Below are 26,925 nucleotides of genomic sequence, written 5' to 3'. Positions count from 1 at the left end.
GCGCGTCAGCGGTTGGGCAGGGGGACACACCAGGACCAGTGACCTGGTGCCCAGTCCACATAACCTTGTTTGCCATTGTAAAAAGTAAAATAGAGGTTCCTCCTCAAAGACTTTCCTCCCCATCTAATTAGGAATAAATAGTAACCTCTCTTAAAAGCAAAATTTATTTAAAGACCTGTGCTAACATTCTTAAATATCTGCTAGCTATAATAAAATAAATGTACTTTATGTTCTTAGCCCCACAATTTAGCCTAAATATTTGCCCTGGCACGCTTATACTAGTCCAAGCAAGCATTAGGTCATAGCCTGTTCCTCTTCCTTATTTAAAAGTGTTTTTGTCTTTCTCCACATTCCACAAGGTACTTCTTCCTTCCTTTGTTCTCCTCTACCTTTGCCTCTTTTAAAAAGTTCCAAGTTGCTAGCCAATCCCGAGGAATACAAAATGTGAGGTCCTGTTCCAGCCAATAAAAACCAGCCACAGCAGGAAGGTAAACACCTCAGCTTATAAATGACCCTGTCTCCTTTGTTCAGTGTACTCTCCTGGCAAAACTGCTGGTGGGTGTACCCTTTCTGCAGAAAGCAAAAATGGCCTTACTCAATAAATTAAATTTATGTTCAAGTGCTAATTCTTTATGACACCGAAAAACAAACATTTCAAACACCATGCTGAGAACTCAGTCCTTGTTTTGGGGAGGGGTGCACTTGGAAGATTCCAGCTAAGATAAAATCGTCCCTCGGTATCTGCCGGTCATTGTTTTCAGGACCCCCACAGATACCAACATAGGCCATGCTCAAGCCCCTTATTATGTGGTGGTGCACAGTGCGTCCTTCTCATCCGCAGGTTCGGCATCTGTAGATAGGGAGTGGATACAGAGGGCGGACTATACCGCTTGAAAGGCTTCCCTGGAAGCAATATGTAGAGTGGGTAGCGGAGGAGCAAGAATGGAAGCAGGGAGGCTTGTCCAGAGCATACAGGCGAAGGATGTACGGCCAAGGGGGGAATCCCAGACGACCGCGATTCGTGACATATTTTTGTTTGCACGAAAATAAAGTTTGAAAGAAATGTGTTGGGGGAACAAGGGATTCATTTTCCCGCGGTAGTTGAAATGCAATGGCTACAGCTCAGGCCGCTGCAACATGCTGGCCTCCGTGCGGGGGCGCCCAAACAGGCGCGCCGCCGGGCCTTCCGGCCGCACCGCCGGAAGTGCTCTCCTGACCCTCCGCCGCGCAGCTCATCGCACCGCACTAAGATGGCGTTGGAGGTCGGCGACATGGAAGATGGGCAGCTTTCCGACTCGGATTCCGACATGACGGTCGCACCCAGCGACAGGACGCTGCAATTGCCGGTGAGTGTGAAAGGACGGTGGGTTATCGTGGCTGGGCGCGCCGAGCCTGGGCCGCGGGAAGCGCGCAGGCAGCGGTGAGGGTGAGGGGTGAGAACTAGGAGCCCGGGCCAGACCGGGCTGCTGGGTCAGTGGCGGCAGAAAGGGCGAGCAGGCGTCCCCCGGGCGGGCTCACGGAGCCCGGGCTGCAGGGGCCGGCAGCGAGGGGCGGAGGCGGCGGCAGCGGCTGGGCGCGCGAGCCCCAATCTGGCGGCTCCCTGCGAGGCCGGGCGCGCGAGCCGTGGCGCCTCCTGGAGGCTGGCTTGGCGGCTGTCTCTTGGCCGTCTCACCTCCACCTACCGCTCTTTGTTTTTTTCTAAACTTAGGGCTTCCCCACTCCAGCGCCGCTAAGTGACCATTAAGGGGCAGATTTTGCCAGATGTATAGCATCTGGGGACATCGGCCTGAAACGGCCTGAAACAGCCTGTGGTGCTCCTTTTCTCCCTGAGCCGGAGACTGAGGCCCAGGAATGAAGTTTATCAGAGTTCACTTAAAGAGCTGGTTTTCCTTGTTTCCACCGAACCTAGCTTTGTCATGCGGTACCATGGCACTAGGTTTTTGTGCTAGCTTCTCTGGTTTTGTTTATTGTTTTGAGACAGAGTCTCACTCTGTCACCCAGGCTGGAGTGCAGTGGCGCAGTCTTGGCTCACTGCAACCTCCGCCTCCCGGGTTCAAGCGTAGTTGGGATTACAGGGGCCTGCGGCCACGCCCGGCTAATTTTTATATTTTTGGTAGACACGGAGTTTCACCATGTTGGCCATGCTGGTCTCGAACTCCTGCCTCAAGTGATCAACCCGCCTTGGGCTCCTAAAGTGCTGGAATTACAGGCGTGAGCCACCGCGCCCGGCCTAGTTTTTGTATTTTCATTAGAGACGGGGGTTCTCCATGTTAGCCAGGCTGGTCTTGAACTCCTGACCTCAAGTGATCCACCTGCCTCGGCCTCCCAAAGTGCTGTGATTAGAGGCGCGAGCCACCGCGCCGGGCCCAGCTTCCCTACTTTCTAAACGGTAGTTTGTCTTGACTGCCTTCGTAGGTAGCAACCTCTTTGAGGGGGCTTTGGTGCCAGATTGCCTGTGTTCAGATCCTGGGGCCACCGATGTGTGACCTACAGCAGGTTTATTTAGCCGCACTGCTTTTTGTCTTCATCTATGGAATTGGCATGATGTACCACTGATAGGGTTGTTGCAAGGATTCTATGGAGCATACAGTGCGCGGTAATGCCTGAAAAGTGTTGTCTCTGATCATTATTTGAAGATAGTGGGAGATAGATCGTCCCAACTTGCATTTCCAGCGTAGTAGGAGTTTTAACAAATACAGATACTTGCTTTTGCATATAAATGTTTAGGAAATTAGTACCAAGATATTTTGTTTTTCAATCTCAGGTTGTTTTTACATATATTGACCCATGACTTGGTAAATAAACTTAATGCTGTGGACTGTGGGGTTTTAAAAATATGCCCAGGCCGCGTGCGGTGGCTCACGCCTGTAATCCCAGGACTTTGGGAGGCCGAGGCAGGTGGATCACGAGGTCAGGAGATTGAGACCATCCTGCCTAACACAGTGAAACCCCGTCTCTACTAAAAATACAAAAAAAAATTAGCCGGGCGTGGGGGCAGGCGCCTGTAGTCCCAGCTACTCGGGAGGCTGAGGCAGGAGAATGGCGTGAACCCGGGAGACAAAGCTTGCAGTGAGCCACGATTGCACCACTGCACTCCAGCCTGGGTGACAGTGCGAGACTCCCTCTAAAAAAAAAAAAAAAAATCATGCCCAGCCTGGGCAATATGGCAAAACCCCATCTCTACAAAAAATCCAAAAAAAAAAATTAGCTGGTTATGGTGAGGGTTGCCTGTAGTCGCAGTCCCTCAGGAGGCTGAGGTAGGAGGATTGCTTGAACCTGGGAGGTTGAGGCTGCGGTGAGCCATGATTGCTCCACTGCACTCCAGCCTGGGCCACAGAACAAAACTTTGTCTCAAAAAAAAAAAAAGTAGGCCGGGCGCGGTGGCTCAAGCCTGTAATCCCAGCACTTTGGGAGGCCGAGACGGGTGGATCACGAGGTCAGGAGATCGAGACCATCCTGGCTAACCCGGTGAAACCCCGTCTCTACTAAAAAATACAAAAAACTAGCCGGGCGAGGTGGCGGGCGCCTGTAGTCCCAGCTACTCGGGAGGCTGAGGCAGGAGAATGGCGTAAACCCGGGAGGCGGAGCTTGCAGTGAGCTGAGATCCGTCCACTGCACTCCAGCCTGGGCGACAGAGCGAGACTCCGTCTCAAAAAAAAAAAAAAAAGTAACAATTATTATGTATGTCATTTTAAAACATTCTGACAATAACTGAAAAGTTTGAAATCTTTTAAAGGTGACAAGAACTTTGGTAATATAGTAAAAGGATATCTTAGAACAAAGTGCTGCATTAGTTGTAAAGATAAGAATTTGTGACTTTTAAATTGGCGAATTCCATGTGGAACTTAGAAAAGTAAGGATTTGATTGGTCTCAGACTTGTCTTTGAAGATCAGTTCCTTTTGGAATGGCGCAGTTGAATCTCTAAATTTTTAAAAATTAGGTAGGTGGAGTTTATGTGTTTTGTGAAATGGATTGTGTTTCTTTTCACTTACAGAAAGTGCTAGGTGGCGACAGTGCTATGAGGGCCTTCCAGAACACGGCAACGACATGTGCGCCAGTATCACATTATCGAGCTGTTGAAAGCGTGGATTCGAGTGAAGAGAGTTTTTCTGATTCAGATGATGATAGCTGTCTTTGGAAACGCAAACGACAGAAATGTTTTAACCCTCCTCCCAAACCAGAGCCTTTTCAGTTTGGCCAGAGCAGTCAGAAACCACCTGTTGCTGGAGGAAAGAAGATTAACAACATATGGGGTGCTGTGCTGCAGGAACAGAATCAAGATGCAGTGGCCACTGAACTTGGTATCTTGGGAATGGAGGGCACTATTGACAGAAGCAGGCAATCCGAGACCTACAATTATTTGCTTGCTAAGAAACTTAGGAGGGAATCTCAAGAGCATACAAAAGATCTAGACAAGGAGCTAGATGAATATATGCACGGTGGCAAAAAAATGGGATCAAAGGAAGAGGAAAATGGGCAAGGTCATCTCAAAAGGAAACGACCTGTCAAAGACAGGCTGGGGAACAGACCAGAAATGAACTACAAAGGTCGATATGAGATCACAGAGGAAGATTCTCAAGAGAAAGTGGCTGATGAAATTTCATTCAGGTGAGCATTTGAATTACAAATAAGTACTTGACCAGATGGCTTCTATTTACAGGAAATAAAATAAATGCCAAATACTTTAATGATATGTTCCCCCCCCCCTTTTTTTTTGAGATTTTTTTTTCTTTTTCTTTTTCCTTTTTGTTTTTTTTTTTTTTTGAGACAGCGTCTTGCTCTGTCACCCAGGCTGGAGTGCAGTTAGTTGTTCACTGCAACCTCCGCCTCTTGGCTCAAGGGATTCTCCCACCTCAGCCTCCTGAATAGCTGGGACCACAGACACGCACCCCCACGCCCAGCTATTCTTTGTATTTTTAGTAGAGACAGGGTCTTACCTTGTTGTCCAAGCTACTCTCGAACTCCAGAGCTCAAGGGATCCACCCGCCTTTGCCTCTCAAAGTGCTGGGATTACAGGCGTGAGCCAAGAGCTGGCCTAATTTATTTTTTTTTGGAGGGGAGAGGATCTCACTCTGTTGCCCAGGCTGGAGTGCAGTGCTACAATCACACCTCACTGGAGCCTAGAACTCTTGGGCTGAAGGGATTCTTCCACCTCAGCTTCCTAAGTAGCTGGGACTACAGACTCAGGCCATGATGCCTGGCTAATTAAAAAAAAAAAATGATGGCCAGGCACGGTGGCTCACGCTTGTAATCCCAGCACTTTGGGAGGCCGAGGTGGGCGCATGAGGTCAGGAGTTTGAGACCAGCCTGGCCAAAACAGTGAAACCCCGTCTCTACTAAAAATACAAAAATTAGCTGGGCATGGTGGTGGACACCTATAATCCCAGCTACTCAGGAGGCTGAGGCAGGAGAATCGCTTGAACCTGGGAGGCAGAGGTTGCAGTGAGTCGAGATTGTGCCACTGCACTCCAGGCTAGGCAACAGAGCTAGACTCCATCTCAAAAAAAAAAAAAAGTAGGAGTTTCACTATGTTGCCCAGGCTGGTGTCAAACTCCTGGGTGCAAGCAGTCCTCCCACATTGGCCTCCCAAAGTGCTGGGATTATATGCATGAGCCACTGCGCTGTCTGCAGATTTTTTTGTTTTTGTTTTTTAAGAGACGATCTTGCTCTGATTACTCAACTGGAGTGCAGTAGCACAATCATAGCTCACTGAAGCTGAACTACTGGGCTCAAGCAATCCTGCCTCAACTTTCCAGATTGCTGGAATTATAGGTATGAGCCACTGTGCCTTACTCTTTGAGGCTTTTTCTTTAAGGAACTGGGGTAATTTGGTTATATGAATACATTTGTATTGTATTTTTCAGTTTGTTTTTTTGGTTTGTTTTTTTAGACAGTCTTGTTCTGTCACCCAGGCTGGAGTGCAGTGGTGTTATCTTGGCCCACTGCAACCTCCCCTCCCGAGTTCAAGCAATTCTCGTGTCTCAGCCACCTGAGTAACCTGGATTATAGGCATTCACCACCACATTCAAATACATTTTTTTTGTTTTGTTTTTGTTTTTTGTATTTTTAGTAGAGATGGGGTTTCACTATGTTGGCCGGGCTGGTCTCGAACTCCTGGCTTCAAGTGATTTACCTGCCTTGGCCTCCCAGAGTGCTGGGATTACAGGCGTGAGCTGCACACCAGCTGTATTTTCTTAAATTTGGACAAGCCTGATAGAATAATTTTGCAGACTTTTATGAACTGTTAAACAACTCGTTGCATTTAGTGCCATAGAGCTTTTTAAATAAAGCATATCTTTTTAAATCATGGGTTGTTTTTGTTTGTTTAGTGTTTTCAAGAAATTGTCCCTTTTTTCTTAACTTTGAGGTATATTTTACAGATAATAATACTCACCCATTTCTAGTGTTAATTTTTTTAGGAAACATATCAAGTTGTATAACCATCACCTCTGAAACATTTCCGTCACCCAGTAAGATCCCTTATGTCCCCATGCCAATTTACAGTTAATCCCTGTTCTCATCCCAGCTAACTGCTAATCTACTTTCTATCTGTATAAATTTGCCTTTTCTGGATATTTCATATAAATGGTGTCATGTAGTATGTAATCTCATGCTTTGCTTCTGTCACCTAATGTTATGTTTTTGTTTTTTTGTTTTGTGTGTGTGTGTGTGGTTTGTTTGAGACAGAGTGTCACACTGTTGCCCAGGCTGGAGTGCAGTGTCACGATCTCAGCTCACTGCAACCTCCGCCTCCCGGGTTCAAGCAATTCTTGCGCCTCAGCCTCGTGAGTAGCTGGGATTACAGGCATGTGCTACAACACCCAGCTAATTTTTTATATTTCTTAGTAGAGACAGGGTTTTGACATGTTGGCCAGGCTGGTCTCAAACTGCAGACCTCAGGTCATCCGCCCACCTCGGCCTCCCAAAGTGGTGGGATTAGAGGCGTGAGCCACTGCGACTGGCCAGTGTTATGTTTTTGAGATTGATCCATGGTGTAGCAGGAGTCAGTGCATTTTTATTGTGTGTATATATGCATATATTCATATTGATTATTCTACTTTTTGGCTATTATGAATAATGCTGTTATGAACCTTCACATCCAGATCTTTAAACATATATTTTCATATCTTTGTTTTGTTTTGTTTTAGATGGAGTCTCACTCTGTCGCCCAGGTTGGAGTGCAGTGGCACGATCTCAGCTTACTGCAACCTCCACCTCCTGGGTTCAACCAATTCTCCTGCCTCAGCCTCCCTAGTAGCTGGGATTAGAGGCGTGCGCCACCACGCCCAGCTAATTTTTTTTTTTTTTTTTTTTTTTTTTTTGTATTTTTAGTAGAGACAGGGTTTCACCATGTTGACCAGCCTGGTCTCAAACTTCTAACCTCAGATGATCCACCCTCTTCAGCCTCCCAAAGTGTTGGGATTGCAGGCGTGAGCCACCTCACCTGGCCATATTTTCATTTCTTTTGGGTAAATGTCCAGAAGTAGAATTGCTTGGTGTATGGTAAATTTACAATTCATGTATTTTTACCAAGTTCAGATTTTGAATTAACATTTTCATTAGCTCTAAATCACTAATGAACAGTGTCACAAATTCGAAAACACGTATGGTTCAAGAGTAATGCAACTGGTAGGAAAATAAGTATTTACTTTCCAGGCAAACCTATCTGAACACCAGTACTTGATTTTTAAAATACTGGGGAAGTTTGGAATTTGAGTGCTGGAAAGGAACTTAGAGATGTTGTAAACCAAAACCTTCATTTTACAGATTAATATTAGACCTGGAACTAAACCCTGATCCTTGTGTTCCTAGTCTATCTCTCTTTCCACAAAAATACACTGCCTCCCGTTGAGAAGAAACAAAAGATGCCAAGTCTTTTTTTTTTTTTTGAGACGGAGTTTCGCTCTTGTTGCCCGGGCTGGAGTGCAGTGGTGCAGTCTCAGCTCACTGCAACCTCTGCCTCAGGGTTCAAGCAGTTCTCCTGCCTCAGCCTCCAGAGTAGCTGGGATTACAGGCATGCGCCACCGCACCCAGCTAATTTTGTATTTTTTTGTAGAGACAGGGTTTCTCCACGTTAGGCTGTTCTCTCAAACTCCTGACCTCAGGTGATCCGCCCACCTCAGCCTCCCAAATTGCTGGGATTACAGGCATGAGCCATGGCACCCAGCTGAATTCTTGATCTGTTGAGAGTGTGAGCTTTGACACTGGAAGAATTACTTAGGCTACCTATGTTTCTAAAATCTCAATGACAAAATGAAAATGTATATTCTTTTTTTTTTTTTTCCGAGATGGAGTTTTGCTCTTATTCCCCAGGCTGGAGTGCAATGGCGTGATCTCAGCTCACTGCAGCCTCCGCCTCCCAGGTTCAAGCAATTCTGCCTCAGCCTCCCGAGTAGCTACAGGCATGCGCCACCAGGCCTGGCTACTTTTTTTTGTATTTTTAGTGGAGATGGGGTTACTCCATGTTGGTCAGGCTGGTCTCGAACTCCTGACCTCAGATATCTGCCCACCTCGGCCTCCCAAAGTGCTGGGATTACAGGCGTGAGCCGCCGTGCCTGGCCGGTATCTTGTACATTCTTGAGAGAATCAACTGGCATAGTGCATGTAAGGTTCTTAGGATTATGCTTACTGTAATAATAATGAGCCATCAGTAAATATTAGCTATTTCTATTTTTTGTTCTGAGGCAGGGAGTCTATGAGGGAAAGGTCCTATCCCATTGTAAAGCTCCAGCCATCTCTGGAGTTAGAGAGCCTTAGCTTTTAGGCATAATAGTTGAAAGCGTATATGTCTGTCATTTATTTTGACAATAGTGGACTGGCTTTATCTTCTTTTGCATTCGGGCCTACATTCGTTGTGCTGTATGTGCATTTTGAAATATACTGCAATACAGTAAGGCAAATAAAGAAGCCAAATATGAGAGTTTAGATGGAAACTTGAGGTTACCATCTCCTGTGACCAAAGATTAGGAATGTTGACATGTCAGTGATTCCAAGATTAAATATTGAAGATTTAGGAAACCAGGTGTTGCTGGAACCAGATTTTATTCTAGCTGGGGACTAAGCTGGAGACTCAGGTAGATTTCTTCAAGTTTGTACAACAAACAAAGAGGTTAATTTTACTTATTTGTTTCTCATCAGGTTACAGGAACCAAAGAAAGACCTGATAGCTCGAGTAGTGAGGATTATTGGGAACAAAAAGGCAATTGAACTTCTGATGGAAACTGCTGAAGTTGAACAAAATGGTGGTCTCTTTATAATGGTAAGACTGCTTAACCGTTTTTGTTTTTGTATTGTTTATCCTGTGGTTTTGTTTTTGTTTTTGATTACAAATTTAACTTGGTCTTTGTTGGATCTCTGATTTATCATGCCTTCTTACAGTATGTTTGAGGTTTTTAAACTATTATCAACAGTGAAGACTGGGTTTAAAAAAAAAAAAAATTAGTGGCTGGGCGCAGTGGCTCACGCCTGTAATCCCAGCACTTTGGGAGGTTGAGGTGGGCCAATCACCTGAGTTTGGGAGTTCCAAGACCAGCCTGACCAACATGGAGAAACCCTGTCTCTACTAAAAATACAAAATTAGCCAAGCATGGTGGCGTACGCCTATACTCCCAGCTACTCAGGAGGCTGAGGCAGGAGAATCACTTGAATCCGGGAGGCCAGAGGTTGCAGTGAGCTAAGATGGTACCCTTGCACTCAAGCCTGGGCAACAGAAGCAAAACTCCGTCTGGAAAAAAAAAAAAATTAATACAGTTATAGACTGTATTAATTATACTTTCCTGACAAAAGAAAACAGATAAATTGTAGCCTGTTACTGTATAGTCACCAAAACATTTCTTACATGATTCGTTAAAGGTAGGGGTTGAATTTTTTAATTAATTTTTTTTTTTTTTTTTTGAGAAGGAGTCTTGCTGTGTCGCCCAGACTGGAGTGCAGTGGTTCAATCTTGGCTCACTGCAACCTCCGCCTCCCGGGTTCAAGCGATTCCCCTGCCTCAACCTCCCAAGTAGCTGAGATCACAGGCGTGCACCACCACACCCGGCTAATATTTGTATTTTTAGTAGAGATGGGGTTTCACCATGTTGGCCAGGCTGGTCTGAAACTCCTGACCTCAGGCAATCCATCCACCTCGGCCTCCCAAAGTGCTGGGATTACAGGCGTGAGCCACTGCACCCGGCCAAGGGGTTGAAATTTTAAGACAATAGAGTCTAGGGGAGCCTAGGAGCTCAGATATTGAGAATATGGGTTTTAGAGTTTAGGTACCCTTTTTTACTTCTAGATTTTCAGCATATTAATTGAAATTTGGCTAAGTTGTTTGACTCCCTGGAGCCTCAGTCTCCTCAGCCGTAAAATGGAGATTAGTCCTACTTTGTAAGGAGTAGAGGAGATGATGCACGTAAAGTACTGACCACAGTGTCCAGCACTTTAGCAATGGTAAACAGAAGTATTCTTTTTGGTTCACTTAATTCATGCGTTCTTGAAAAAGAGGGCAAAAAAATAACTTTTTTTGTTTGTTTTTTGGGACGGGGTCTCACTCTGTCAACCAGGCTGGAGTGCAGTGGTGCGATCCCAGCTCACTGCAACCTCCGCCTCTGGGTTCAAGCATTTCCCCTGCCTCAGCCTCCCGAGTGGCTGGGACTACAGGCATCCACCACCACGCCTGGCTAATTTTTGTATTTTAATAGAGGCAGGCTTTTACCGTGTTGCCTAGGCTGGTTGAGAACTCCTGAGCTCAGGCAATCCACCCGCCTCAGCCTCCCAAAGTGCTGGGACTACAGGCTTGAGCCACTGCGCCCGGCCAACCCTTTTGTTATATGAGCACAGATAGATACACAGGAAAGCACAAATAGGTACACAGTATTTTTGTGTGTATTAAAATTTCCTGGGTGTAGGAATGAAAGCTGGGGGAAGTCTAAAAAGGGTCCTGAAGCAATAATGGGAGAAAAGTTTGAGAAGCACTTAACTGTTTCAGAATGACAGAAAGAGCTGCTCTGCCTAGGCCAGATCACGAGCGCTGGCAGTTGTAGAAGGGTTTGGCACATCTCATTTAATTCAGCTTTCACCACCGGGTGAGGATGAAGGTTTGAATGACTTCCTTGTTTTTTTTACTGGTTAAGTCTGAATAGTATAATGACATCACAAGGGAGTAGATCAATATTGTGCTTTAAAAATGGGGAGAAAGAAAACCCAGTTAAGATTGATAGCATTGGCTAAGGAAATAGCCTATAAACATAAATTACAGGAGTCAAAACAGAAGTTAGCAACAAAACAAATTATAATAATCACGAATGCACTGCCATCCCTATTTGTGTCATTGTTAAAAGTACTTCGATTTTCATTCAGTTGAACACAGTTACAGATTTCATCAATACTTTAATACTGTAGTAATAAAACTTTATATTCCAATGAGCTAATGCAGATATACTGAATATTGGGAAGATGCAAGTTCAAATTTACTTTATTTTATTTTTTGAGACACAGTCTGGCTCTGTTGCCCAAGCTGGAGTGCAGTGGTGTGATCTTAGCTCACTGTAACCTCCCCCTCCCAGGCTCAAGCCATCCCCCACTTCAGCCTCTGAGTAGCTCAGATTGCAGGTGCATGCCATTGCGCTTGGCTAATTTTTTTGTGTTTTTAATAGAGACGGAGTTTCATCATGTTGCCCAGGCTGGTTTTGAACTTGTGAGCTCAAGCAATCTGTCAGCCTCGGTCTCCCAAAGTGCTAGGATTACAGGTGTGAGCCACTATGTCTGGCCCCCAAATTTACTTCTTTGGATACATTCTGTCCTTGAATTTAGTGCTTTCTACATGCCAGGCACTGTTCTAGAGGAAGGAGCTTATGGTGTGGTTGGGGGAGAGAAAGACAGTCTATAAACAATAAGTATAATTTCAAGTATGTTAAAAACTGATACATTGACTGGACACACCTGTAATCCCAGCACTTTGGGAGGCCGAGGAGGGTAAATGGCTTGAGTACAGGAGTTCGAGACCAGCCTGGGCAACACGGTGAAATCCTGTTTTTACAAAAAAAACAACAAAAAAAAGAACATACATATATATACACACACACACACACACACATATATATATATATTAGCTGGGCTTGGTAGCACATGTGTTTAGTCCCAGCTATCCAGGAGGCTGAGGTGAGAGGATCACTTGAACTTGGGAGGTCAAGGCTGCAGTGAACCGTAATCATACCACTACACTCCAGCTTGGGTGACAGAGCGAGACCCTGTCTCAAAAAAAATAAAAAGTGATACATCCTATGATAAAATAAAGAAATCAGATGGAGCTATAGGGAGTAGTGGAGAAGGGGACGTTGCAGTTAAACTAGAGTGGTCTGGGTAGATGTTATTAAGAATGCGCCATTTGAACGAAGACTTGAGGTGAAGCAATGACTACTGCAGGAAGAATAGACCAAGTAGAAGTAACACCGGTTGTAGAAGTGAAGGGTGCCCAGCAAGGCCAGAACTGGGGTGAAGTGAACAATGTACTTGCTTTAGGTGAAAAATTTGAGAGTGCCTTAAAAACTCAGTAATCAAAACAAATAATATTTGAATGTACCAATTTCAAAAATCAAAATTAATGCAAAAAATCCATAATGGACAAAATTTTAAAGACAGGCTCTTACCCTGAACTTGGCAAGGCTGCTCTTTCCACCCTAATCTCTACCTAGTTCCTGTCTGAACAAGGGGCCAGTGTGGCAGGAGCAGAGTGCATGAGAGAGTGAGTTGGGATATAAGGTTATAGAGGTAATTGGGCCAGGTCTAGTGGGAACTTGTTTGCCATCTTAAGGAATTTGCCTTTTACTTTAAATGAGATAGTCCATAGAGGGTTTTGAACAGATAAGAAATGCATTTCCTAGGCCGGGCGTGGTGGCTTATACCTGTAATCCCAACACTTTGGGAGGCTGAGGCGGGCGGATCACTTGAGGTTGGGAGTTCGAGACCAGCCTGACCAACATAGCGAAACCCCATCTCTATTAAAAATACACAAAAATTAGCCGGGCATGGTGGTGTATTCCTGTAATCCCAGCTACTCACGAGGCTGAGGCAGGAGAATCGTTTGAACCTAGGAGGTGGAGGTTGCCATGAACCGAGATGACACCATTGTACTCCAGCTTGGGCAACAAGAGTGAAACTCAGTCTCCAAAAAAAAGAAAAAGAAATGCATTTCCTTTCAGCTGCTGTTTTGACGGATAAGAGTAGAAGCAGGAAATGCCATTCCAGGTGGGTCTGACCAGCATGGTAGCACTGGGGTGAAGGAAAAGTGGTCAGATTCTGAGTATATGTGGAAGATACAGCCAACAGAATTTCCTAGTGGATTAGATGCAGGATGTAAGAAAAGGAAGAGTCAAGGATTACTCCAAGGTTTTTAGCCAGTTTAAAGAGCAATGTCCAAAAATTCACATTAGCTCCAGAGGCTCAAAAGTCTATTTAACATGAACATGGAAGGGTGTGTATAATGGATTGTTAAATGAAAATACACAGATTACAAACCAATTGGCCAGGCGCAGTGGCTTACTCGCTTTGGGAGGCTGAGACGGGCATATCACCTGAGGTCAGGAGTTCGAGACGAGCCTGGCCAACAAGGTGAAACCCCATCTCTACTAAAAATACAAAATTAGCCTGATGTGGTGGCATGTGCCTGTAATTCCAGCTGCTCGGGAGGCTGAGGCAGGAGCATCACTTGAACCAGGGAGGTAGAGGTTACAGTGAGCAGAAATGTTCCACTGCATTCTAGCCTGGGCAACAAGAACGTAACTCTGTCTCAAAAATAAATAAATAAATAAACAAACCAATTTATATAACAGAATCCCATTTGGGGTTGGGTTACAAATATATGTGGCATACAAAAAAGTAAAAAGATGTCCAGGTATGGTGGCTCACACCTGTAATTCTGAGATCAGTCTGGGTGACGTGGTGAAACCTAATCTCTACAAAAAAATACAAAAATTAGCTGGATGTTGTGGCACGTGCTTGTAGTCCCAGCTACTCGGGAGGCTAAGGAGGTGGGAAGATCCCTTCAGCCCAGGAGGTCAAGCTGCAGTGAGGTATGATCACACCACTTCACTTCAGCCTGGGCGACGGAGTGAGACTCTGTCAAATAAAAGTAAAAAGATTATGTGTCAAAATGTTACAGTGATTACCTATGGGTAGTGGGACTATGGGTGGTTTTTTCTTTTTCCTTTCTTTTTTTTTCTTTTTGATACAGGGTCTCACTCTGTCGTCCACGCTGGAGTGCAGTGGCACAATCAGGTCACTGCAGCCTCAACCTCCCTGACTCAAGCAGTCCTCCCACCTCAGCCTCCCAAGTAGCTGGGACTGTCGGCTTGAGCCACCATGCCCAGCTAATTTTTGTATTTTTTGTAGAGATGAGGTTTTACCATGTTGCCCAGGTTGGTCTCAAACTCCTGCAAAAATATGTGTGTGAGTTTTTTGGTTTTTGTTTTTTTTAGACAGAGTCTTGCTCTGTCAACCAGGGTGGAGTGCAGTGGTGCCATCTCAGCTCACTGCAACCTCTGCCTCCCAGGTTCAAGCAATTCTGCCTCAACCTTCTTAGTAGCTGGGATTACAGGCATATCCTACCATGCCCAGCTAATTTTGTATTTTTAGTAGAAACAGGGTTTCACCCTGTTGGCCAGGCTGGTCTCAAACTCCTGACCTCAAGTGATCCACCCGTCTTGACCTCACCCAACCCATGAGCCACTGCACCCGGCCACATGTGTGTATATGTACCTATTTCCTTATGTTTAAAAATTCAGTTGTTTGAATGGCAACCACTTCACATTATAAAACATAAGAAAGAGTATCAAGGGCTGAAGGGAGGAGGCTAAGGAAAATTGATGTGTACAGAGTTTCAGATTTGCAAGATGAAACAGTTTTGGAGATCGTTTTATAACAGTGTAAATATACTTTACTGCTGAACTGTACACTTAAAAATTGTGAAGACAGTAAAAATTTTTGTCATGTGTTTATTATCACAGTAAAAAATCAGAAGAGTAAAAGGTATGTAGTGAGAGGCTACCCGACCACACGTATCCTCGAGCCACTCAGACTCCTCCCCAACACACATTATTTTTTTGAGATGGAGTCTCGCTCTGTCACCCAGGCTGGAGTGCAGTGGTGCCATCTCGGCTCACTGCAACCTCTGCCTCCCGGGTTCAAACAATTCTCCTGCCTCAGCCTTCCGAGTAGCTGGGATTACAGGCATGTGCCACCATGGCCAGCTAATTTTTATATTTTTAGTAGAGATGGGGTTTCACCATGATAGTCAGGCTGGTCTCAAACTCCTGACCTCATAATCTGCCCACCTTGGCCTCCCAAAGTGCTGGGATGACAGGCGTGAGCCACTGCACGTGGCTCCAACACACTTTTTTTTTACACAGGTGGTCATATACTATACACACTATTCTATACCTTGCTTTTTTAACTTAATGTATCTTAGAAATCTTATGAAGTATATAAAGAGAGCCCCTCCATTCTTTTTTGCAGTTGCTAGCATTCCAGTGAATGGTTATATCATAGTTTGTATGACTGTGTGTATATACACATATGTGCTCAGTTGATCTTCATTATTTGTAGATTTTATATTTTCAAATTTGCCTACTTGGTAAAAAGTTATTAACCTCAAAATTAATGCTAGTGGTTTCACAGTCGTTCACAGATGTGCAGTTTCTAAAAAAATTTGAGTTGTCCAACATGCACATGCTTAACTGAGGTCGAACAAGGCAACACACTGCCTTGTTTCAGCTTCCATACTATAAAATAAATAATACGTTTATCTTCTCCAATTTAAGATAGTATCTATATCGTAGACTAAATACCGATATATATTTGGCTTTTTTTCCTGGATTTCTGTTTTGCTTCACTGATCATTCTAGGTTTATTTTGGTACCATACAGTTTTAATTATGTAGGGTTTATGATGTGTTTTAACATCTAATAGAATATTCATGGTGGGTGCGGTGGCTCGCAACTGTAATGCTAGCACTTTGGGAGGCCAAGGTGGGCAGATCACCTGAGGTCAGGAGTTCGAGACCAGGCTGGCCAACATGGCAATTTCTGTTTCTACTAAAAATACAAAAATTCGCCAGGCATGGTCGTGAGTACCTATAATCCCAGCTACTCAGGAGGCTGAGGCAGGAGAATCACTTGAACCCCATGGGAGAGGCAGAGGCTACAGTGAGCCAAGATCATGCCACTTCACTCTAGCCTGAGCAAAAGAGTGAAACTCCGTCTCAAAAAAAAAAAAAAAAAAAAAATTTACTGACTTAAGCAGGTGGCAGTTAAAAACAGAAAATCCAGTGATTTGTTAGGTCATTTGAGCTGAGTGGCCTATTTCTGTTTGTTACCATATAGATTTTTTAAATCACAGAATTTCAGAGTTAAAAAAGACCAAAGACCTTTGGCCTTCGTTTTATAGATGAAGAAACTGAAACTCATATTTCGGTAATTTACTGGTGTTACCTATTTCATAAGAGTCAGAATCAGAACTGGACTCCAGATCTGGTATTCCTTCTATCTCCTTAATTGTGTCTCTGTTAAAAAGATGCCTTGACCATTTATGGGAAGAGTATATGCAGTTTAACTTTTCTGTTCCTTTTTGTAGAATGGTAGTAGAAGAAGAACACCAGGTGGAGTTTTTCTGAATCTCTTGAAAAACACTCCTAGTATCAGCGAGGAACAAATTAAGGTAATAATAATGGCCTCACCTCTTAAACTCCATCATAATGTGACTTGTAACTCACCCTCTAGCTTCATTTTCTATGAATATCCATTACCTGCTGTGCCTTCAGTGGACTGATTTTGTTACTGTCTTATTCTAAGGAACATTTGTGCCTTTTATTTTATTTATTTATTTTTTTTTGAGGTGGAGTCTCACTCTGTCGCCCAGGCTGGAGTGCAGTGGCGTAATCTCAGCTCCCTGCAACCTCTGCCTTCCGGATTCAAGTGATTCTCGTGCCTCAGCCTCCCAGGTAGCTGGGATTACAAGCACATGCCACTATGCCTGGCTGATTTTTGTATTTTTAGTAGAGACCGAGTTTCACCATGTTGGCCAGGCTGATCTCAAACTCCTGACCTCAAGCAATCCGCCCATCTGGGCCTCCCAAAGTGCTGGGATTACAGGTGCCCAGCCAGCTTTTTATTTTTTGTAGATACAGGGTCTCGGTATGTTGCCCAGGCTGGTCTTGTACATCTCAGCTCAAGTAATCCTCCTGCCCCAATCTCCCAAAGTGCTGCAATTACAGGCATGAACCATTCTTACTTTACCTATATACTTTATTTATTTATTTATTTATTTATTTAATTATTTATTCAATCAATCCTTTGAGACAGGGTCTAAGAATCTAGCTCTGTTGCCCAGGCTGGAGTGCAGTGGCACAATTTCTGTTCACTGCGCAACCTCTGCCTCCTGGGCTCAAATGGTCCTCCCACCTCAGCCTCCAGAGTAACTGGGAGTACAGGCATGCACCACCACACCCAGCTAATTTTTGTATTTTTTTGTAGAGATGTTGCCCAGGCTGGTCTGGAACTCTGGGCTCTAGTGATCCACCCACCTCAGTCTCCCATAGTGTTGGGATTATAGGCATGAGCCACTACGCCTGGCCTATACAGTCTTTTTCTGTTCCATGTGGAAATAAATAACAAGCATCAAATGCTTAGTTCTAATTATTTGAACAAGCATAAGGGCAGGCAGTGAGTCTGGAGTGAGTAGTACAGTTAGCACTTCAGCTTGGTGCTATCTCCCACCAAAAAAAAAATACCCAAAAAAAAAAAAGTATGTCCCAGTAATGACAATACCCTACATAACCGCAAGACCCGTTACCACTCCTAAGAGAAATAAAAAGTTTCATAATATTCAATATCTAGGCCTTATTCCAATTTCGTAATTTGTCCCAAGAATATATTTTACATACTTTCCTCCTAAGCAGGATACAGTCTAGGTTTCCATATTCCATTTGTTAAATCTCCTTTATTATATATTTTTAATTATTTTATTTTATTTATTTATTTATTTTTTTTTTTTTTTTTGAGACAAAGTCTTACTCTGTTGCCCGGGCTGGAGTACATCATCACGGCTCACTGCAGTCTTGACCTCCCTGGTCTTAGATGACCCTCAGCTTCCCAATTAGCTGAGACTACAGGCACGCACCACTATGGCCAGCTAATTTTTGTATTTTTTGTAGAGACGGAGTTTCACCATGTTGGCCAGGCTGGTCTTCAACTCCTGGGCTCAAGCAGTCCTCCCACCTTGGCCTCCCAAAGTGTTGGAATTACAGGTGTTAGCCACCTCGCCTGGCCCTCCTTTATTCTTTTTAACCCCACATTTTCCTTCATGAGTTAGACCTTTTAAAGAGTTAAGGCCGGGCGCGGTGGCTCAAGCCTGTAATCCCAGCACTTTGGAAGGCTGAGACGGGCGGATCACGAGGTCAGGAGATCGAGACCATCCTGGCTAACACGGTGAAACCCCATCTCTACTAAAAAAATACAAAAAAACTAGCTGGGCAAGGTGGCGGGCGCCTGTAGTCCCAGCTACTCGGGACTGAGGCAGGAGAATGGCGTAAACCCGGGAGGCGGAGCTTGCAGTGAGCTGAAATCCGGCCACTGCACTCCGGCCTGGGCGACACAGTGAGACTCCGTCTCAAAAAAAAAAAAAAAAGAGTTAAAGATGGCGAGGTCAGGCATGGTGGCTCATGTTTGTAATTCCAGCACTTCGGGAGGCCGAGGTGGGCAGATCACTTGAGTTCAGGAGTTCAAGACCAGCCTGGCCAACATGGTGAAACCCTGACTCTATTCAAAATACAAAAATTAACCAGGCATGGTGGCGGACGCCTGTAATCCCTACTACTCGGGTGGCTGACGCAGGAGAATCACTTGAACCTGGGAGGTGGAGGTTGCAGTGAGCCAAGATCACACCACTGCACTCCAGCCTGGGTGACAGAGCAAGACTCTGTCTTTTTTTAAAAAAAAAAAAAAGAAGAAGAGTTACAGGTGGTTATCTTACAGAATATTTGGTTACTTTATTATATTCTGGTGATTGTCTTCTGGCTTTGTTTAATTCATTCTTCTGTCTCCAGTATTATAAACTGGAAGGTGTAGACTCTTCAGTTTTTTTGGGTTTCACTCCCCCCCCCAAGAGAGAGTTTCGCTCTGTCGCTGAGGCTGGAGTGCAGTTGCACGATCTCAGCTCACTGCAAGCTCCGCCTCCTGGGTTCACACCATTCTCCTGCCTCAGCCTCCTGTGTAGCTGGGACTACAGGCGCCCGCCACCACGCCCAGCTAATTTTTTTATTTTTAGTAGAAACAGGGTTTCACCGTGTTAGCCAGGATGGTCTCGATCTGGCCTCGTGATCCACCCACTTCAGCCTCCCAAAGTGCTGGGATTACAGGCATGAGCCACCACGCCCGGAGACTCTTTAGTATTTTAAGTCATTTTTGTGTTATTGGGAATGTCTTTTATGGACATCTTTTGATTTGTTAATCAGAGAACATAATTTGTACTTAGCATTTATTCAAATACTAAAGATTGAGAACTAACCTCTTGCATAGGAAAGAGGTGGTACACATCTAATGCAGCTGTTGTATTTGAGTAGCTCTGTGTTTTCCTTATGATGATAACGGTGATAAAGATTAATAAGAATGTGTCTTTTAGCCATACTGACTGTAATGCTAATGATGACAGATAAAGCCACTTACCTTGAGCTGGTCCAGGTAATTGTATTTTGCATCTGCTCAGTGTTCTTTTTCCTTAAGTTTTCCGGCTGTTCACTTAACAGTCACTTTAAAAGAGTCTGCTATGTTGACATTCCTATAGGAAATGTTACTGTTACTGCAAATCTAAAATCTCTAGTATAGTAACTACTTTTTTCATTTCATTGTAACAACTGTTTCAGTAACATGATTTGTGACAATGTAAGTTTCCTTAGGAACACAACTGTTGAGTGGTAGCAAAGATTATACTCTAATGTTCTCTCCCCTCACCCAGAATGATTCTTGACAAAAGTATGTATTTAAAAGATACCTTCTAAGTAACTAAACCTTGGACAAACAATATTCTCAGGCAGGAGAGAAGAAATACTGTAACAATTATTGATTTCCTCCCACTGGACCAGAGATTAATATTATGTAACTTAATCTTCACATTGTATCACTGTGGATGTTACTTTGTTATGCAAATGAAGAATAATCAAAATTATATGCCTGAGATCACACAGACCACTCTGACTCCAAACCCATGCTGGAGTTACTTTCACTGTATTATGTCTTTGTAATTCAGTAATTCCAGCTCATTGAGGCAAAGGATTTTAATGCTAGAAAGTTTTTATGTTAAACTGCCAGAAACTTTGCATTGTAATAAGAAAAAATAGAAACATTTGGAATATCTAATAATAGGGACATGTTGATTTACAAGGACATTCTTTTTTTTGTTTGTTTTTTCCGAGACGGAGTCTCACTCTGTCCCCTAGGCTGAATGAAGTGCAATGGCGCGATCTTGGCGCACTGCGTCCTCCGCCTCCCAGGTTCAAGCAGTTCTGTCACCTCAGCCTCTCGAGTAGCTGGGATTACAGGCATATCACCACACCCGGATAATTTTTGTATTTTTAGTAGAGACGGGGTTTCACCATGTTGGCCAGGCTTGTCCCAAATTCCTGACTTCAGGTGATCCACCCTCCTGGGCCTCCTAAAGTGCTGGGATTACAGGCGTGAGCCGCTGTGCCTGGTCAAAAAATTCTTTTTAAAAAGAGACTGTTTCACTCTGTCACCCAGGTCTCACGCCATGTTGCTCAGGGTGGTCTTGAACTCTGGGGCTCAAATGATGTTCATGCCTTGGCCTCTCATAGTGCTGGGATTGCAGGTGTGAGCCACTATACCCGGCAGTTTTGTTTTGAAGAGATAGATCTCCTGCTGTCACTCACACAGGAGTCCAGTGGCACTATCATAGCTCACTGTAGCCTCAAACTCCAGGGCTCAAGTGACCCTCTTGCCTCACCCTCCCAAGTAGCTGGGATTACAGGCACATGCCATCGCTCTCGGCTTCTTTTTTAAATGTTTTGTAGAGACACGGTCTTTCTGTATTGATCAGTCTAGTCTCAAAACACCTGGCCTTAAGCAGTCCTCCTGCCTGGGCCTCCCAAAGGCCTGGGATTATAGGTGTGAGCCACCATGCCTGACCAATACAATTTTATTATACATAATTTATTTCAGATGCTACCCAAATGATGATGTTATAATTATTCTTTTCATTGCTGTGTTGCTAACAGTCACCATATGTAGAACTTAGAAGCCAGAACTTGACTGAATGGATTTGTTTTCCTGTTTTAAAATTCCATTTGGGTACATGACCTCACAATTAAGTTTTGTTTTAAAAAATATAAAGTTTTCTGAAGGAAAAAAGCAATAGTTAAAAATTTATTTACTTTGTTCAAAAAAAAAAAAAAGCTCAGCTAAAACACTAGAGTTAGATCCTTAACTTGGAGAGTTAAGTATATATAGATATGGATGGGAAGGGGGAAATTTTCCCTCAAATTACCTGCCTGCCTTTGTGATAAAGATATTAACAATTGCCAGGCATGGTGGCTCACGCCTATAATCCCAGCACTTTGGGAGGCTGAGTTGGGCAGATCACGAGGTCAGGAGATCGAGACCATCCAGGCTAACACAGTGAAACCCCGTCTCTACTAAAAATACAAAAAGTTAGCCGGTCGTAGTGGCAGGCGCCTGTAGTCCCAGCTACTCAGGAGGCTGAGGCAGAAGAATGGCGTGAACCCAGGAGGTGGAGCTTGCAGTGAGCCAAGATCGTGCCACTGCACTCCAGCCTGGGCGACAGAGCGAGACTCCGTCTAAAAAAAAAAAAAAAGATACGTATTGCAACAACATTTTGGGAACCATTTCCCACTTTGTTCTATTAAATTCGTAATGCATGGGAATAAAGTTTCTTTTTATTTTGTTTATTGTTTTTTCTTTTAATTTTTGAGATGGAGTCTCCTAGCTCTGTCGCCCAGGCTGGAGTGCAGTGATGCGATCTTGGCTCACTGCAACCTCTGCCTCCCACATTCAAGCGATTCCCCTGCCTCAGCCTCCCTAGTAGCTGCGATTACAGGCTCGCACCACCACGCCCAGCTGATTTTTTTGTATTTTAGTAGAGATGGGGTTTCACCATGTTGGCCAGGATGGTCTCGATCTCCGGACCTCGTGATCCACCTGCCTCGGCCTCCCAAGGTGCTGGGATTACAGGCATGAGCCAGCACGCCCAGCCTAATTTTTGTTTTTTGTTTTTTTTTTAAAGTAGAGATAGAGTTTTACCATATTGGCTAGTCTGGTCTCAAACTCCTGACCTCAAGTGATCTGACCACCTCGGCCTCCTAAAGTGCTAGGATTGCAAGCATGAGCTATCGCACTTGGCCAAAGTTTCTTTTTAGTAAGGCCTGCCATGTTTGGAGAGAAAAGGACAGCTTCATAAAATTTATTCGTTGTTACCAAGCATTATACTACTTAGAATTCTTAGCAAGATGCTTGGATGTGCTTCCATATAAAATTAAAATGCTTCTACTTGTGGCTTCTTCATAGTCTTTGAATTAAAGGTAATTGAACTCTTGGAAAAAATTGCAAATCATCACACTTTTGTGAAGTCAGTATAATGGATTTTAAGCATATTGGGCCAGGTGCAGTGGCTCACCCCTGTAAATCCCAGCACTTCGAGAGGCCGAGGAAGGTGGATCGCTTGAGGCCAGGAGTTGGAGACCAGCCTGGGCAACATGGAGAAACCCCATCTCTACTAAAATACAAAATTTAGTTGGGTGTGGTAGCTCACGCCTGTAGTTCCAGCTACTCGGGAGACCGAGGCATGAGAATTGCTTGAACCCTGAAAGCAGAGATTGCAGTGAGCCGAGATTGCACCGCTACCCTCCAGCCTGGGTGACAGAGCCAGACTGTCTCAAAAAAAAGAAGAAAAAAAAAAAACAAGAATGTAGGAGAAATCACCAGCTACTTGGGATGCTGAGGCAGGATGATTGCTTTAGTCCAGGAATTCGAGGCTGCAGTGAGGTTTAATTATACCACTGCACTCCAGCTTGGGTGACAGAACGAGGCCCCATCTCTATCAAAAACTTTTAAGAAGAAGAATATTAGAGAAATCTTATATGAGTTCAGACTTCATACTTTCACATGTTAGCTCTGTAATTTTGTGCCTCATTTTCCACATCTGAAAACAAAGATAGTATAACTACCTTGTAAGGCTTTTGTGAGGATGAAATGAGTTAATGTGTGTGTAAAGTCCTTAGCAAAATGCCTGGTACATAAAAGTACTCACTTGATAACTGGTAGCGAGCCTCATTATCTTCTGAGTTTACCTTTGTCTTTTCTCACGTATGTACCCTCCTTCTCCATCCTCAGTTCCTCCTCTTTAGCAAATACTTTTATTATTTCTCTTCATCAAAACACTCATATTCTGAAGTTTTCCCTTACCCCTTCATTTCAAAGATCTTTACACCTTCCTCTGTTAATTCTGTGTGCTGCTTATAACTATTTAGCATAAATTTTAGGAGAGGGTCTCCTTTTTCCCACCATCTTCCATAGTGCTTTTTATAAACAAAAAGGCATTGGGATTTATATTCTTTGAGAATGTTAGAGGCACTGGCTTGGCTGCAGCTTTTAGGAATCCCTGCCCAGAAGATAATAGGGTCCCAGAAGTGTGTTAGAGGCACTGGCTTGGCTGCAGCTTTTAGGAATCCCTGCCCAGAAGATAATAGGGTCCCAGAAGTGTGTCCTGCCAACACCAGTTTCTTTTTTAAACCTTTGAACCTTCTCTGTTTTAGTACAGTTTGATGATCCCTAATCTAGAAATCCAAAATGCTCCAAAACTCTGTTGTTTTGGTTTGGGTCTTTTTTTTTTTTTTTTTTTTGAGACACAGTCTTGCTCTGCCACCCAGGCTGGAGTGCAGTGGCGCAATCTCGGCTCACTGCAACCTCTGTCTCCTGGGTTCAAATGATCCTCCTGCCTCAGCCTCCCTAGTAGCTGGGACTACAGATGTATGCCACCACACTTGGCTAATTTTTGTATTTTTAGTAGAGACAGGGTTTCACCATGTTGGCCAGGCTGGTCTGCAACTCCTGACCTCAAGTGAACCACCCACCTCCGCCTCCCAAAGTGCTGGGATTATAGGCGTGAACCACCATGCCCAGCCTTCATTTAGGAAATTTTTAACTGTAGAGATGATACGTATGGTAGAATAAGCATGGGCCCTAAACCTAGCACTAGGCTGGGTTTAAATCAGTTCAGCCTTTACTTGCAGTGAGTACTTACTTAATATCTTGAACTCCATCTTAATAAGGAGCCTAATGATATTTGCTTATTTTTGGTAAGAAATGGAGATAATGATTTTAAAGGGACAGGCATGGAATAAACTTTTAATACGTGGTAGTTCTTGCTTACTAAAGTTGTTCCTTTATTACAGGACATTTTCTACATTGAAAACCAAAAGGAATACGAAAATAAAAAAGCTGCTAGGAAGAGGAGAACACAAGTGTTGGGAAAAAAGATGAAACAAGCTATTAAAAGTCTAAATTTTCAAGAGGATGATGATACATCACGAGAAACTTTTGCAAGTGATACAAATGAGGCCTTGGCCTCTCTTGATGAGTCACAGGAAGGACATGGAGAAGCCAAGTTGGATGCAGAGGAAGCCATTGAAGTTGATCATTCTCATGATTTGGACATTTTTTAAGTACATTTTTGACAGTTTGAGGACTAAGCCTTTCTAAAATAACATTGTAATAAACCATTTTTACTGAGATTGCAATGTTTTGCACTGATAAACATGAGAATCTGGAGGAAAGACAATTGTTTTCTTGTTTAAAATGGTGTATGTGCAGAAAGGAATGCAATTGATAGAACATTTAAGGATATCTCATGTCTGACAATACTTAAGAGTATATAGCACAGGATTTAATTTCTCATTCTGTTGCACGTGCTAATTGTGAGTATTACTAGTTGATAATCAGTTTTGTCTAGGTCATAACATACTATTCGAAAGTTTGCTTTTTCAAGTTTATCTTTGCAGTGAATTATGCTTTGACTTTAAAACATTCCACTAAAATCATAATGGGACATATAAATTATTAAGCTGTTACAAATGCATTCAAATTTGTTTTTTCTGTGTTCTAAGAACTCAGGCAATTTTAAGGATTAAAAACTAACATTGGCCAGGCACGGTGACTCTCGCTTGTAATTCCAGCACTTTGGGTGGCTGAGGCAGGCGGATCACTTGCGGTCAGGAGTTTGAGACCAGCCAGGCCAACATGGTGAAACTTTGTCTCTACTAAAAATACAAAAACTAGCCAGGTGTGGTTATGCATGCCTATAATCCGAGCTAGTGGGGAGGCTGAAGCAGGAGAATCACCTGAACCCGGGAGGCAGAGGTTGCAGTGAACTGAGATTGCACCACTGCACTCCAGCCTGGGCGACAGAGCGAGACTCCGTCTCAAAACAAAAAAGATACAGTTAAGAGGTGTATGCTGATGATTCGTCCCACTCATTTGTTTGTCCAGAAGTAAATAAATGTCAGAAATTTTTAGGAGTCTCAGTCTGTCGCCCAGGCTAGAGTGCAGTGGCACAATCTCGGCTTATTGCAGCTGCCATTTCCCAGGTTCAAGTGATCATGTGCCTCAGCTTCCTGAGTAGCTTGGGATCACAGGTGTGCACCGCCACGCCCAGCTAATTTTTGTATTTTTAGTAAAGACTTTCGCCATGTTGTCCAGGCTGGTCTTGAACTCCTGGCCTCAAGTGGTCTGCCCACCTCTGCCTCCCAAAGTGCTGGGATTACAGGCATGAGCCACTGCACCCAGCCTTATTCTTAAATTTAACATGTTTTTTGACTTCTTAATTAACTTGGTTATATACTAAATGTGATCTACTCCTGTGTATTACTACATACTTTAAAAAAATTTTCAAGCTGGGCATGGTGACACACACCTGTAATCCCAACACTTTGGGAGGCCAAGAGAGGAAGATTGCTTGAGCCCAGGAGTTCGAAACCAACCTGGACAACATCGTGAGACCCTGTCTCTAGTTTAAAAAAGAAAAAGAAAAACAAACATTCCCAGTGGCAGCCTGCCTAAGACTGTTTTACCTTATGTTAAGGAAGTTAGGTATTTAAAATGTTACATATGCCGGCACAGTGGCTCATGCCTGTAATCCCAGCACTTTGGGAGGCTGAGATGGGTGGATCATTTGAGGTCAGGAGTTGAAAACCAGCCTGGCCAACATGGTGAAACCCCATCTCAACTAAAAATATAAAAAATTAGCCAGGCATGGTGGTGCCTGCCTGTAATCCAGCTACTTGGGAGGCTGAGGCAGGAAAATCGCTTGAACCCGGGAGGCAGAGGTTGCAGTGAGTCAAGATCATGCCACTGCACTCTAGCCTGGGCGACAAAGCAAGACTTTGTCTCAGTAATAATAATGAAATATTACATGTGCATGAAGTTTTAAATTACTCATTAATGAAGAAAATAAAGGTAGTTTAGACATTCCAAGAGTTAACTGTAGTTTACAAAAATATATTAAGCAAAAATATGCTTGATAAGCAGAAATTTTGTTTATTGAGCAAAAATGTAAAATTCAGCCATTATAAACTATTCCTTCAGACAATGTACTTGAAGTCTTTCGGTAGTTCTGAGAATATGGTCATTGAAGTTGGATCTAAGAGGAAAGTGGTTATCGGTTGCTTTTTATTTATAAAGAATGCAAAAATAAAATTAGATTTTTGGCAGTCCTTAATGAGCTTCAAGTGATTATAATTTTAAATCTTGAATGTTTTTTCATAAAATTGCTATAACTAAGAAAAATATTTTTAAAAGGTAACTGGATATTGACTTAAAACAATTTATGGGAGGTGATTTTAGAATTAGTACATTAAGAAAGATAAT

General features: G+C 43.6%; 1 protein-coding gene across 1 annotated transcript; it reads left to right on the top strand.

The window, feature by feature from the left end:
* The first annotated feature begins 1,208 nt into the window (after positions 1–1,208).
* Positions 1,209–26,776, top strand: PHAX (phosphorylated adaptor for RNA export). The gene is made up of 5 exons (XM_008014286.3): positions 1,209–1,346; positions 3,996–4,609; positions 9,140–9,260; positions 16,610–16,693; positions 24,456–26,776. Exons 1-5 carry the CDS (start codon positions 1,251–1,253, stop codon positions 24,723–24,725), a joined length of 1,185 nt encoding a protein of 394 aa, XP_008012477.3. The 5' UTR covers positions 1,209–1,250; the 3' UTR covers positions 24,726–26,776.
* The last annotated feature ends 149 nt before the right edge of the window (positions 26,777–26,925 follow it).

Source organism: Chlorocebus sabaeus, chromosome 23 (genome assembly GCF_047675955.1).
Source record: "Chlorocebus sabaeus isolate Y175 chromosome 23, mChlSab1.0.hap1, whole genome shotgun sequence".
NCBI lineage: Eukaryota > Metazoa > Chordata > Mammalia > Primates > Cercopithecidae > Chlorocebus > Chlorocebus sabaeus.
Note: the sequence above shows the minus strand (reverse complement) of the source record. Positions and strands in the feature narration are given on the sequence as shown.